Source organism: Salmo salar, chromosome 15 (genome assembly GCF_965601325.2).
Source record: "Salmo salar chromosome 15, fSalSal1, whole genome shotgun sequence".
NCBI lineage: Eukaryota > Metazoa > Chordata > Actinopteri > Salmoniformes > Salmonidae > Salmo > Salmo salar.
The window spans coordinates 46,056,810-46,069,731 of NC_138305.1; the positions used below are offsets into that span (position 1 = coordinate 46,056,810).

Consider the following 12,922-nt stretch of genomic DNA (forward strand, 5'->3'; position numbering starts at 1 on the left):
GATTTTACTGTAGAGGTGATGCTGTGGCATAGGTTGCTCTCGCTAGTAGTCTACCTCAGGTGATGACTCGTAAGATGTGATAATGGGTTTGATCACACAGGCTCAGGAGAATCAGACAGTCATGGCAGGCTTCCACCGTTTTGATCAGCACAGGCCCTATGACTGGCAGAGATCATTCATTCAACAAACCACTGTTTTGAGAGATTACAGTCCTGGTAAAACAAACTTCTCACTCAAATCATTCTCTTTTATAGACTCTGACTCAGCTTTTTCCCATGTTGTAACCTACTTGTTGAAATGGACAGGTATGGTATATGTTCGCAGGTTAACTATTTCACCACAGTGCAGTGGGCTCTAAGCATTTAGCTTGTCAGAAGTTGTCACGCTATGGTAGACATTTTTATACTCTTTAACCTTACAGAAAGGGAAAATGCTAATGTTTAAGTGCAGACTTTAACCTGTCTGGGCTAGGGGGCAGTATTTTCACGGCCGGATGAAAAATGTACCTAATTTAAACAGGTTACTACTCTGGCCCAGAAACTAGAATATGCATTATTATTATTAGTATATTTGTATAGGAAACACTCTGAAGTTTCTAAAACTGTTTGAATGGTGTCTGTGAGTATTACAGAACTCATATGGCAGGCAAAAGCCTGAGAAAAATCCAAGCAGGAAGTGGAAAGTCTGAGAATTGTAGTTCTTTTGATTCTCTATCGAAGCTATAGTGTCTGTGGGGTGACGTTGCACTTCCTAAGGCTTCCATTGGCTGTCTAAAGCCTTCAGAAAGTGGATTGAGCATTCTCCTGTCACTGAGCAGAGTATAGGAGCTCAGTTACTGAGTGGTCTGCCTGGCAACAAAGGGATTGGATATACGCGAGCACGCCGTTCCTTCTTTTTCTTCTTGAATGAATATGCTATTGTCCGGTTGGAATATTATCGCAATTTTACATAAAAAATACCATAAAGATTGATTTTAAACAGCGTTTGACATGCTTCTAAGTACGGTAATGGAACATTTTGACTTTTGGTCTCTCGTTCCGCACTCGTGCGTTATGCCTTTGGATAAGTGATCTGAACGCACGAACAAAACTGAGGTATTTGTACATAAATATGGATTATTTCGAACAAAAACAACATTTCTTGTGGAAGTAGCAGTCCTGGGAGTGCATTCTGATGAAGATCAGGAAAGGTAAGAGAATATTTCTAATACTAATTCTGAGTTTAGGTTGCCCCGAACTTGGCGGGTGTCTGAATAGCTCGCCGTGATGGCTGAGCTATGCACTCAGAATATTGAAAAATGTGCTTTCTCCGTAAAGCTATTTTAAAATCTGACAGCGGTTGCATCCAGGGGTAGTCTATCTATAATTCTTAAAATAATTGTTGTATATTTTGTCAACGTTTATGATGAGTATTTTTGTAGACGTTTTGGTGGGAATACATTTTCTGAACATCACGCGCCAATGTAAAATGCTGTTTTTGGATATAAATATGAACTTTATCGAACAACACTTTTACATACATGTATTGTGTAACATAATGTCCTAGGAGTGTCATCTGATGAAGATCGTCAAAGGTTAGTGCTTCATTTAGCTGTGTTTTGGGTTTTATTGACACATGTCCTTGCTTGGAAAATGGCTGTGTGATTATTTTTGTCTATGTACTCTCCAAACATAATCTAACGTTTTGCTTTCGCTGTAAAGCCTTTTTGAAATCGGACAATGTGGTTAGATTAACGAGAAGTTTATCTTTAAAATGGTGTAAAATAGTTGTATGTTTGAGAAAGTTGAATTATGACATTTTGTTGTTTTTGAATTTGCCGCCCTGATATTTCACTGACTGTGTCCCGCCTAGCCCATAGAAGTTAAGGACTCTATCAGGAAGAAACACAAGGCTGTTTAAATTGGATTTAGACACTGTATAGACAACATTCATAACCTTGTTTATCCTTTAAAAGATAAGAAAACATCCCCCTCAACTCTTTTGGAAATGCTAGTAACCTTTCCCATTCAGTATGATACAGTATCTCTGTATAGCAAGTCTGGTTTTCTTAATGTTCCTTTCACAATAATACAGTATCTCTCCTTCTTTCGCCAGCCTGGTTTTTCACAGGAACAGAACATATCTGAACCTCTTGATCCACGATCTTTACACTGATCATCCCCTGAGGGTACTTATTTTCATTACCTATAATATGAGCCCATCATTAAGAACAGCTCAGTATTGTCAGGCATGAGTAAGTCAAATTAGCTGCCATAATTATCCATAATTATTATAGGCCCAGCCTAGGCCTATACGTTAAAGCCTGTCACGATGACTGCTATGAAATGCAGTCACGTGGTTTAAGTAACACTGCAAAAAATGTAATAGACTTAGGTTGTGACTCAGGGCCTGTAAAGGACAATGCTGTGTTTTATAATGCTCTGGAGATGAGCCATTTAGACTGGTGGGAGGGGCTCTCTGTCGCTCCCCATCTATCAGAGGAATGGATGCCCTCTGAGCTGGTCACAGCTATTGTGCTCCAGCTTTGGGCATTTCCATGTAAAAGGACCAACATGTGAAGTTCATAGGAGCATGTCAAATGAAAGCTAAGAGTCTATATTTTTAATAAATGTACATGTTTTCAACCATTTTCCATCCTAAAAATGAGTAAAGGCATCTTAGAAAACATCTACCAGAAAGTCTTAAGGTATTAGAAATGCATCAAAACACAGTGTTGGTCCCATTGTTTTTTGTTTTTTTACATCCCTGTTAGGGAGCATTTTTCCAAAGTAATCATCCCCCTGACAGGTGTGGCATATCATGAAGCTGCTTAAACAGCATGATCATTACACAGGTGCAGCTTGTGCTGGGGACAATAAAAGGCTACTCTAAAATGTGCAGTTTTGTCACACAATGCCACTGATATCTCACGTTTTGAGGGAGCGTACAACTGGCATGCTGACTGCAAGAATGTACACCAGAGCTGTTGCCAGAGAATGTAATGTTAATTTATCTACCATAAGCCGCCTCCAGCTTTGTTTTAGAGAATTTGGCAGTATGTCTAACCGGCCTCACAACCGCAGACCACGTGTTTTGCATCGTGTGGTTTGCTGACATCATGATGTGAACAGCGTGCCCCATGGTGGCGGTGGGGTTATGGTATGGGCAGGCATAAGCTATGGACAACGAACATAATTGCATTTTATCGATAGCAATTTGAATGCACAGAGATCCTGTGATGAGATCCTGAGGCCCATTGTCGTGCCGTTCATCCGCCGCCATGAACTCATGTTTCAGCAAGGTTCTGTACACAATTCCTGGAAGCTGAAAATGTCCCAGCTAGTCCCATTTGAGGAATTTTGGGATGCTCTGGATCTACGTGTATGACAGTGTGTTCCAGTTCCCGCCAATATATCCTGCAACTTCGTACAGCAATTGAAGATGAGTGGGACAACATTTCACAGGCCACAATCAACAGCCTGATCAACTCTATGCGAAGGAGATGTCGTGCTGCATGAGGCAAATGGTTTTCTGATTTCCCCCCCCCCAAAAAAAAAAGATGTTTGTGACCAACAGATGCATATCTGTATTCTCAGTCATGTGAAATCCATAGATTAGGGCCCAATTAAATTTATTTAAGTTGCTTGATTTCCTAATATGAACTGTAACTCCGTAAAATCTTAAATTGTTGCATATTTAGTTTTGGAGAAATTATTTGCCATATGTAAGTTTAAGAAACATTGAACTGTGCTTTGAAATTTCATTACCAAAACCCCACAAGATCATTTCAAATTTCTCTTCCTCATGAGGAAGGAGGATAATGAAAGTTTACAGAAGTAACAACTGAAGGTAGACCTACCAATTAGTTAGTTTTTTACTGATACCTATTTGGTTTCTAAATTATTAAGTGATTAACTCAAATTACTGCAATTGAATTGGTTACAATGGGAATTCAGTAGTAGTCACAAACCACAGTTGGGTCACGGTGCAGTTCTCCCACCTTCATGCTGCATAATGTTAATTTCAACTGTTTTCTTTCTCATTCTGTCGTCTGGTGGTCAAAGCAAGTGCGAAAACAGCCTGGACAACCCCTCCCTCTCGCTCTTTGCCTCCTCTCTCTCACTCCAGTTGTCACCTCTCCCGGCTCTTACTGACACCTACCCATGAGTCCCCTCTTTCCATTTACTGTGACCATAGAGATGTATGAGATCGCAAAATATCTGTCCCATTATGGTGTCTAAGTGCACAGGCAACGCCGTTGAGGCCGTCTCCATTTTGAAGTAGTCAATTTTCTTTTTCTGCTACTTCTATCAGTTGGTACACAAGCTGAAAGGGTGCATACTGCCATCTGGAGTGTTTGAACAGGTATTATTAAGCCAAGATTGTCTATTTACTGCCTGCCACCTGCAGTTATGGAATCGCTGATCTCTCCTGATGACCTGGATGGAGTTATGTGACCCGTCCTTAACCCCATAGGAAGTCTCATTAAGTTTACTACTTCAAAATGGTGAAAGACCTCAATGGCGCTGCCCATGCTAAAACAGGCTTTTGGGCACTTAAGGCCTCTACATCTTTGACTGTGACCAGCATCCTTACCCACTGAGCACGAACCGACGCACACCAGACGTCCATGGACGTTGAAATTTGGTCGGTCTGCCCTTGCTGTGAGATTTCAACATCCACAGATGTTGTTTTTTGGTGAAGTCCAGACTTGTTTTAATTTCAGTGTTCACAGACAGATTTTTGGTCCTGTCCTGACCGGCCTTGATTTTGCCCAAACATAGAAGGGGATGATTGGTTCAGATTTGGTCCAGTAGAGGACTACAATAACAGTTCAGTAAAGTGCGGTACTGTAAAATAGTGTAGGAGAATTTAGTACGGTAGAGCACACTAGAGTGGAGTACAGTATAATGCGATGTAATGAGCTCTACTATGCTGTACTTTATGTCCAAACTGGCAATGCATAGATGTCGTCTGTTATTGGTTCAGATTTGGTCCGGCCCAACCAAACATGGTCTTGTTTGGGGGCAGAGGTCATTAAAATAATAGTCAGTGTAAATAATTCCCAAATGTGACCAAATATGCTGTTCGGCTCTAATTCTCAGAGTAAAAAACTCAACCAAGTTTATTCTTCTGAGAGGATCAATACAGCTGCATTAGACAAACCATTTTCACACAAGTACTGATATTTAACCCTTCCTCCTAGGCTGAGTCTCCTCCTACACATCTGTACAAACATTGTCTTTACTGCTAGGCAGGACACTAAGTGATACCGGCCATACACTTTTATTTCTCCCTTAACGTGACCTGATCTCAACCCCCCCCCCCTCCCCCCCTTCATCACTAATCAATGGCTCTCTCCCCTTATCAATGCCTGCCACGTGATCGCTTCCCTGCACTAAATACACTGCTCAAAAAAATAAAGGGAACACTTAAACAACACAATGTAACTCCAAGTCAATCACACTTCTGTGAAATCAAACTGTCCACTTAGGAAGCAACACTGATTGACAATACATTTCACATGCTGTTGTGCAAATGGAATAGACAACAGGTAGAAATTATAGGTAATTAGCATGACACCCCCAGTAAAGGAGTGGTTTTGCAGGTGGGGACCACAGACCACTTCTCATTTCCTATGCTTCCTGGCTGATGTTTTGGTCACTTTTGAATGCTGGCAGTGCTTTCACTCTAGTGGTAGCATGAGACGGAGTCTACAACCCACACAAGTGGCTCAGGTAGTGCAGCTCATCCAGGATGGCACATCAATGCGAGCTGTGGCAAGAAGGTTTGCTGTGTCTGTCAGCGTAGTGTCCAGAGCATGGAGGCGCTACCAGTAGACAGGCCAGTACATCAGGAGACGTGGAGGAGGCCGTAGGAGGGCAACAACCCAGCAGCAGGACCGCTACCTCCGCCTTTGTGCAAGGAGGTGCAGGAGAAGCACTGCCAGAGACCTGTAAAATGACCTCCAGCAGGCCACAAATGTGCATGTGTCTGCTCAAACGGTCAGAAACAGACTCCATGAGGGTGGTATGAGCGCTCGACGTCCACAGGTGGGGGTTGTGCTTATAGCCCATCACCGTGCAGGACGTTTGGCATTTGCCAGAGAACACCAAGATTGGCAAATTCGCCACTGGCGCCCTGTGCTCTTCACAGATGAAAGCAGGTTCACACTGAGCACGTGACAGAGTCTGGAGACGCCGTGGAGAACGTTCTGCTGCCTGCAACATCCTCCAGCATGACCGGTTTGGCGGTGGGTCAGTCATGGTGTGGGGTGGCATTTCTTTGGGGGGCCGCACAGCCCTCCATGTGCTCGCCAGAGGTAGCCTGACTGCCATTAGGTACCGAGATGAGATCCTCAGACCCCTTGTGAGACCATATGCTGGTGCGGTTGGCCCTGGGTTCCTCCTAATGCTAGAACTCATGTGGCTGGAGTGTGTCAGCAGTTCCTGCAAGAGGAAGGCATTGATGCTATGGACTGGCCCGCCCGTTCCCCAGACCTGAATCCAATTGAGCACATCTTGGACATCATGTCTCGCTCCATCCACCAACGCCACGTTGCACCACAGACTGTCCAGGAGTTGGCGGATGATTTAGTCCAGGTCTGGGAGGAGATCCCTCAGGAGACCATCTGCCACCTCATCAGGAGCATGCCCAGGCGTTGTAGGGAGGTCATACAGGCACGTGGAGGCCACACACACTACTGAGCCTCATTTTGACTTGTTTTAAGGACATTACATCAAAGTTGGATCAGCCTGTAGTGTGGTTTTCCACTTTAATTTTGACTGTGACTCCAAATCCAGACCTCCATGAGTTGATAAATTGGATTTCCATTGATTATTTTTGTGTGATTTTGTTGTCAGCACATTGAACTATGTAAAGAAAAGATTATTTATTTCATTCAGATCTAGGATGTGTTGTTTAAGTGTTAATTTTTTTGAGCAGTATATTTCAATAGGATACCTGATATAATGTAAACGTTATACATTACCCTCTCTCCCTTAGTGACATAAGTATATTTCATATTCTCAGAACCCAACAATGCAAAGCAGGATATTGCATAATTTTACCTTTTTTGTGTACCTTTTCAGGCTCTAACGCTATGAAAAGAATGATATTCATATCCAGAATTACGCGTTTCTGTATAGTACAGATCCGGGACCCATGATGTAATCCCGTGTCACCAGGTCTAAATCCACTTAATTTACTGTAGTTCTATAACCAACAGATTTTTTCAAAGTCAAGGTGTCATGTCATTGCTGACACCCAATTCTTTCATCTTTTAATTTGGAGTAGATATTTGGAAAACGTGAAAAAACAGGGAGATTTTACCGAAATTCTGTTACCAAACTTTGCATCTACACAGTTTTTCCAGTAAATGTGTTTTTTTTTAATGTTAAGTGGAAATTGTTAAAAGTTCTCCTTGTGCATAGTTGTATGGTTTGCTAAATTGAATAGTGTAATCTAATCTATTGTATGGTTATATAGAATAACTTTGGTATGGTTGTTAGATTTTTATATTGGTGATAGCTGAAACCAAAGCTGAAGAATGCAGCAGAAAATGGCCATTATTTTTTAGATACAATACAATGACAGGTGAGGAGTAAACTCTATCATTGACAGTGAAGTTGTTGCAAGACACTTGGCTACCCATAAACATGCAGTAGGCCTGTGTGTATCTAACCCTGAAACCTTGGAACGGCATGCACTGATCGTACTGTTGGAAACGTGAGTGGATTATGTGTCAGTCATACTGTATCGTCTCAGTTTGAAGTGTAACCTGGAGTGAATGAGTTGAAGTCGGGTAGTTCATTGCTAGCACACAGCCAGAGCTTTAAACTTCTGCACCCCTGGAATGAAGGTATTTGTTTATATAATTGCACAATGTAAGGTCTAAAGTTTGCATGCCATGGCACCTCCATGACCCCTCACGTGCACTAGCTCGCTCAGACACTCACATATTCGCGTAAACACATGACCGCTGGCGTTGAGGACTAATCGAAATGGAGCGCTGCGTCTCACAAAGCTGCTCTGCAGGAAGCTGCCAGTTACCAAGGCATGACAGTTCAGATCAGCTGGAGTTGGTGTGTTGTCAAAACAAAAGAGTTGGATAGTATTACATGTCTTAAATGGTAGAGGAGTGAAAGTGATGAAGAGTGCAGTGGGGAGTCCAGATGTGTTTTGACACTTGATAGTACAAATATTGCCAGTAATTGGAGACTGTAAATGATAGTTTGCTTAGTGGCAGAACAAATGATGAAGTGTACGATGATGTTTGTTTTTATGATGTGCACTTATACTTTTAAAACAAGAACCTAGTTGTATTAGATTGAAATGATTTATTTGGTAAGTGTTATTAAAAACGTTTTGTATTATTTTTGCAGGTCTTCCCATTGCCTTCCACGGTGGTTTAAGATGGGTGCCTATGAGGAAGACACTCCCACTGCTTGACTATTTCAGTCCTAGGTTCCCCGGACCACCATTCACCAGCCAGCCCAACCACTAGCACGGTAAGACCTGCTTGACACTTATTGATTCTCTCTCTGTCTTTCAGTCTCTGTCTGTCTCCCTCATTCTCTCAAGGCCTCTTCTTTTGCAATCAATGTTCTCCCAGCCCTGCTGATTTCAAGGGTCACCGGTGTCACAATAGGTCGGTGTCTTTGCATCAGTGAGGTGACGTAAACTGCATACTGTAGGCTTGCCCTACTTTAGTGACTGTCTGCTCGCTGAGGGTGTGAGACAGGCTGTGAAGACCTCAGACACTCCTGGTAAATTCACTGCCAGCCATGTTGTGAGGTGAATTTATCGTCATCTGATTAACCACTAACTATCTGGCTGTTGTGATGTTTAGGCGTGAGGTTAGGTCAGTCTGCCCTGGCTCACACTCACTGTGGTATGTGTCAATAGACCACCGTCCAGGAGTGTGTGGGAGCCTTTAACTAATGCCAATTATATTAGCACTATTATCAGGACCGGCAGACAGGCCTACTGTGGAGTTATGTTGTGGTTTGAATGTTTAATTAATGTCTAGCATTGCGCTTACTGAGACCTCTCAATGCTCTGAAATGGTAGAATAACCAAATAGAAAATGATTAGGTGTGAATGATATTTTAAGCAATTTGGTTCTAGTGGTGTAAAATGTTTCCATCTAAGCACCTACTGTGTTCATTGCATGTATCTAGCTCCTCATGCTTGAGGAGAAACTAACTCGTCTCTCCCCTCTTTCTCTCACTACAGCATTTTATCCATCACCTTCAGTGTCTAATTAAACACTGTCCTGATCCACCCGGGCTGCGCCACCTACAGCTACCCCCCCTGTCCCCCCCCCCAACCCCACCTCCATTCCGAGCCTCTCACCTACTGACATCATGGGGGACGTAGTACAGATGCACTTCACCACACCGGACTATGTGATCTTCGCCCTGCTGCTGGTGGCGTCCACGTGCATCGGCCTGTTCTACGCCCTGTCCGGCGGGCGCCAGCGCACCACACAGGAGTTCCTATTGGCTGACCGTTCTATGAGCTGCCTGCCCGTGTCGCTGTCACTGCTCGCCACCTTCCAGTCGGCCGTGGCCATCCTGGGAGCGCCCTCGGAGATCTACACCTATGGAACGCAGTACTGGTTCCTGGGAGTCTCCTACTTCCTCGGTCTGCTTATCCCCGCCCACGTCTTCATACCTGTCTTCTACAGGCTCCGCCTCACCAGCGCTTATGAGGTGAGCTCTAAGCCATTACCTTACCTAGAGAGAGAACAGTGTCTGTGGATTATGAGGAGGAGTTTATGCACCTGAGTATTTCTGTGCGTCTGTCTTGCTAGAACCCTGGTAAGGAAGGCTAGTTGAATGCAAAAAAACAACGTTCTCAGCATGTCTTTTAATTTTGAAGCGATAGCTAAGTGTAAACCAGAGTCCGTCTCGCCACTGAGCATCATTGTACAGCAGATGAGTGTCGCTAACAAAAGGAATGTGCACCAAGTCTTCACTTGTATTGTCCTCAGAATAGACACATTCACAGATGACTCTTGCTTTATGATCTGTGATGGGCGTTAACATCCCTTTCCTTCTTCTCCTCTCTCTAACCTTTTCTGTCTTTTCTTCCTCTGTAGTATTTGGAGCTGCGCTTCAATAAGACGGTGCGCATTATGGGGACCGTGACCTTTATCTTTCAGATGGTGTGTGTGTCCTTTACACTGGTGTAGTTGTGTCTATGTATATGCTCGTGTAATGTGTGTGTATTTTAATCAACCCCCTATGTTAGCTCTGTTTACTTCCCTCTGAATGTTGAAAATGTTTTGTCTCCGTAGGTGATCTATATGGGGGTGGTCCTCTATGCCCCAGCACTCGCACTCAATGCAGGTAAAGGGATCTGTCACATGTATTTACTACGTCATACTTTAGCAAGTGGTAGAATAATAGTTGTACTGATTACATTCAGTGAGGGCTTTAGTACCTTTTCTGGTGTGCTGTCATTGTGACGTCTGTTGGTGATGTGTGCTGTTGATACTGTCCACCTGCAGTGACTGGATTTGACCTCTGGGGGGCAGTGCTGGCCATGGGACTGGTGTGCACCCTGTACACAACACTGGTGAGTGTCTCTTTTCATCAGTGAGTTTTCAATTCAGTCATCCATCTCCCTACAACTCTGAAGGCAATTATGATATATATGTCTGGATTTACAGTATGTATCTCTTGTGTCGGTCAGGGAGGGCTGAAGGCAGTCATCTGGACAGATGTGTTCCAGACCATTGTGATGTTTGCTGGCCAGCTGGCGGTCATTATAGTGGGGGCCCACCAGGCAGGGGGCATGGGAGAAGTTTGGCGGAAGGCCATGAATGGCAGCCGCATCGCTAGCCTGGAGTGAGTCTTCTCCAGTTCACCTAAAGAGATTTAACTGCCCCTGGACCCGTTACGGACGATATTGGAACTGGTCACTGGCTCTGTGTGTAGGTGTAGTGTTGTAACCCTCCTCTCCTTTGACCTGCGCTCTGTGCAGCCTGAACCCTGACCCGACGGAGAGGCACACGTTCTGGACGCTGGGGGTGGGCGGGGTGTTCCTCATGCTGGCGCTGTACGGGGTCAACCAGGCCCAGGTTCAGAGGTACCTCAGCTCCCGCACTGAGAGGGAGGCCGTCATGTAAGCATTAACACTAACACCTGGTTGAACTGGATTCAGATTAAAGATCATGTTCAAAATGAACAATTGCTTATGCACATCATGGTAATGTTAATATATGTTGTGGTGTGTGTCTCCAGGTCGTGCTACGTGGTGTTTCCCTGCCAGCAGGTGGTGTTGTGTCTAGGTTGTCTGATGGGCCTGGTGATGTTTGCTCGCTATGGTGAGGAAAGCCCGCTTGATAAGGGCTACGTCAAAACCAACGATCAGGCAAGTAGGACTACTTCCTCCACAACAACTTTATGATTTACTACCTTCACAACAACCTTAGGACTAGCTACCTCCACAACAACCTTGGGACTAGCTGTCTCCACAACAACCTTGGGACTAGCTGTCTCCACAACAACCTTGGGACTAGCTGTCTCCACAACAACCTTGGGACTAGCTGTCTCCACAACAAGCTTGGGACGGACTAGCTGTCTCCACAACAAGCTTGGGACGGACTAGCTGTCTCCACAACAAGCTTGGGACGGACTAGCTGTCTCCACAACAAGCTTGGGACGGACTAGCTGTCTCCACAACAAGCTCGGGACGGACTAGCTGTCTCCACAACACGCTCGGGACGGACTAGCTGTCTCCACAACACGCTCGGGACGGACTAGCTGCCTCCACAACAAGCTTGGGACGGACTAGCTGCCTCCACAACAAGCTTGGGACGGACTAGCTGCCTCCACAACAAGCTTGGGACGGACTAGCTGCCTCCACAACAAGCTTGGGACGGACTAGCTGCCTCCACAACAAGCTTGGGACGGACTAGCTGCCTCCACAACAAGCTTGGGACGGACTAGCTGCCTCCACAACAACACACGTAGTGGGCCCTCATATATTTAGGCATTTGCTGCACTCATTTGAGATTATTTCCACAGTGACACGTAGGGCTACACGATATGGGCAAACAATCTAGTCTTTATTTTTAACCAAATGTTGCAATTGCGATTTCACTATCGATTTAGAGCAAAACACTTGGGTAACTATTGGAATCATGGAAATATAATGATTATTCTAATTCTTTAGTTAGAATATAATAGGGGGCTCTTTGAATACAGTCTAGTTTGACAACAAATGAAATTGCCAGGAAGGAGTGAGTGTGCCAGGGTAGGAACCAAAACTGTTGATAAGTGTTTCCTAGGGGACCCTATAATCTTTGGCGACATTTTAATGTCTTCTCTTAGCTACTTCATGTAGCTAACATATTCTTGCTTTGCGTATACCTCTTTGATTTCGAAGATACTGTTGCACAAACAAGATGCTGATTTAAGTCTAAACCAGGCTGTATAGCTAATTACGTTTGCTCTGACTCAGTACGTTTATTAAGTAAGTCGCTCTGGATAAGAGCGTCTGCTAAATGACTTAAATGTAAATGTAAATTAGCTAGTTAGCAATTAGCAGCTAACAAGATTTAGTAACAGCTTGCTATAAAAGGACAAACTAGCTATTTGCAGATGCAAGAAACACAAAATAATAGTGTAATTATAGAAAGCTAATGGATTTATAATAAGAAGCTAAGTGCAAACAGCATTGTTGTCATGAACCTTGTTGCTTGACCATACAGACTGAATTCAAGTCTCTTTGAGGAACAACATGATTTCCTTGAGTGACGGGGCGGGGCTAGGTCTGTGGAAAGCAGCATGGGGAGAGCGTAGAGAGATGACTCAAGGAGCGACGTAAACTATACAAATGGACGTTACACATGGCGTATTACATTAAACAAACCAAACTTTCAAATACCGTTATAGAAGGTAAAGTATAAACCCAAACCAGTCCGTGCATC

The 12,922-nt window shown here is 44.0% G+C and overlaps 1 protein-coding gene across 4 annotated transcripts in view; it reads left to right on the top strand.

Moving 5' to 3' along the window:
- Positions 1–12,922, top strand: part of slc5a6a (solute carrier family 5 member 6a) — a 44,422-nt gene that overhangs the window by 22,530 nt on the left and 8,970 nt on the right. For 3 of the 4 annotated variants that reach the window (XM_082961823.1, XM_014144568.3, XM_014144570.3), the window contains exons 2-9: positions 8,364–8,489; positions 9,217–9,695; positions 10,085–10,150; positions 10,283–10,334; positions 10,496–10,563; positions 10,681–10,835; positions 10,972–11,112; positions 11,232–11,361. In XM_082961823.1, the coding sequence (XP_082817949.1) occupies positions 9,348–9,695; positions 10,085–10,150; positions 10,283–10,334; positions 10,496–10,563; positions 10,681–10,835; positions 10,972–11,112; positions 11,232–11,361 (960 nt within the window). In that variant the 5' untranslated portion in view covers positions 8,364–8,489; positions 9,217–9,347. Of the gene's footprint in view, positions 1–7,914; positions 8,064–8,363; positions 8,490–9,216; positions 9,696–10,084; positions 10,151–10,282; positions 10,335–10,495; positions 10,564–10,680; positions 10,836–10,971; positions 11,113–11,231; positions 11,362–12,922 lie in introns of those variants that run through there. The other variant, XM_014144569.3, reaches the window with a different exon arrangement.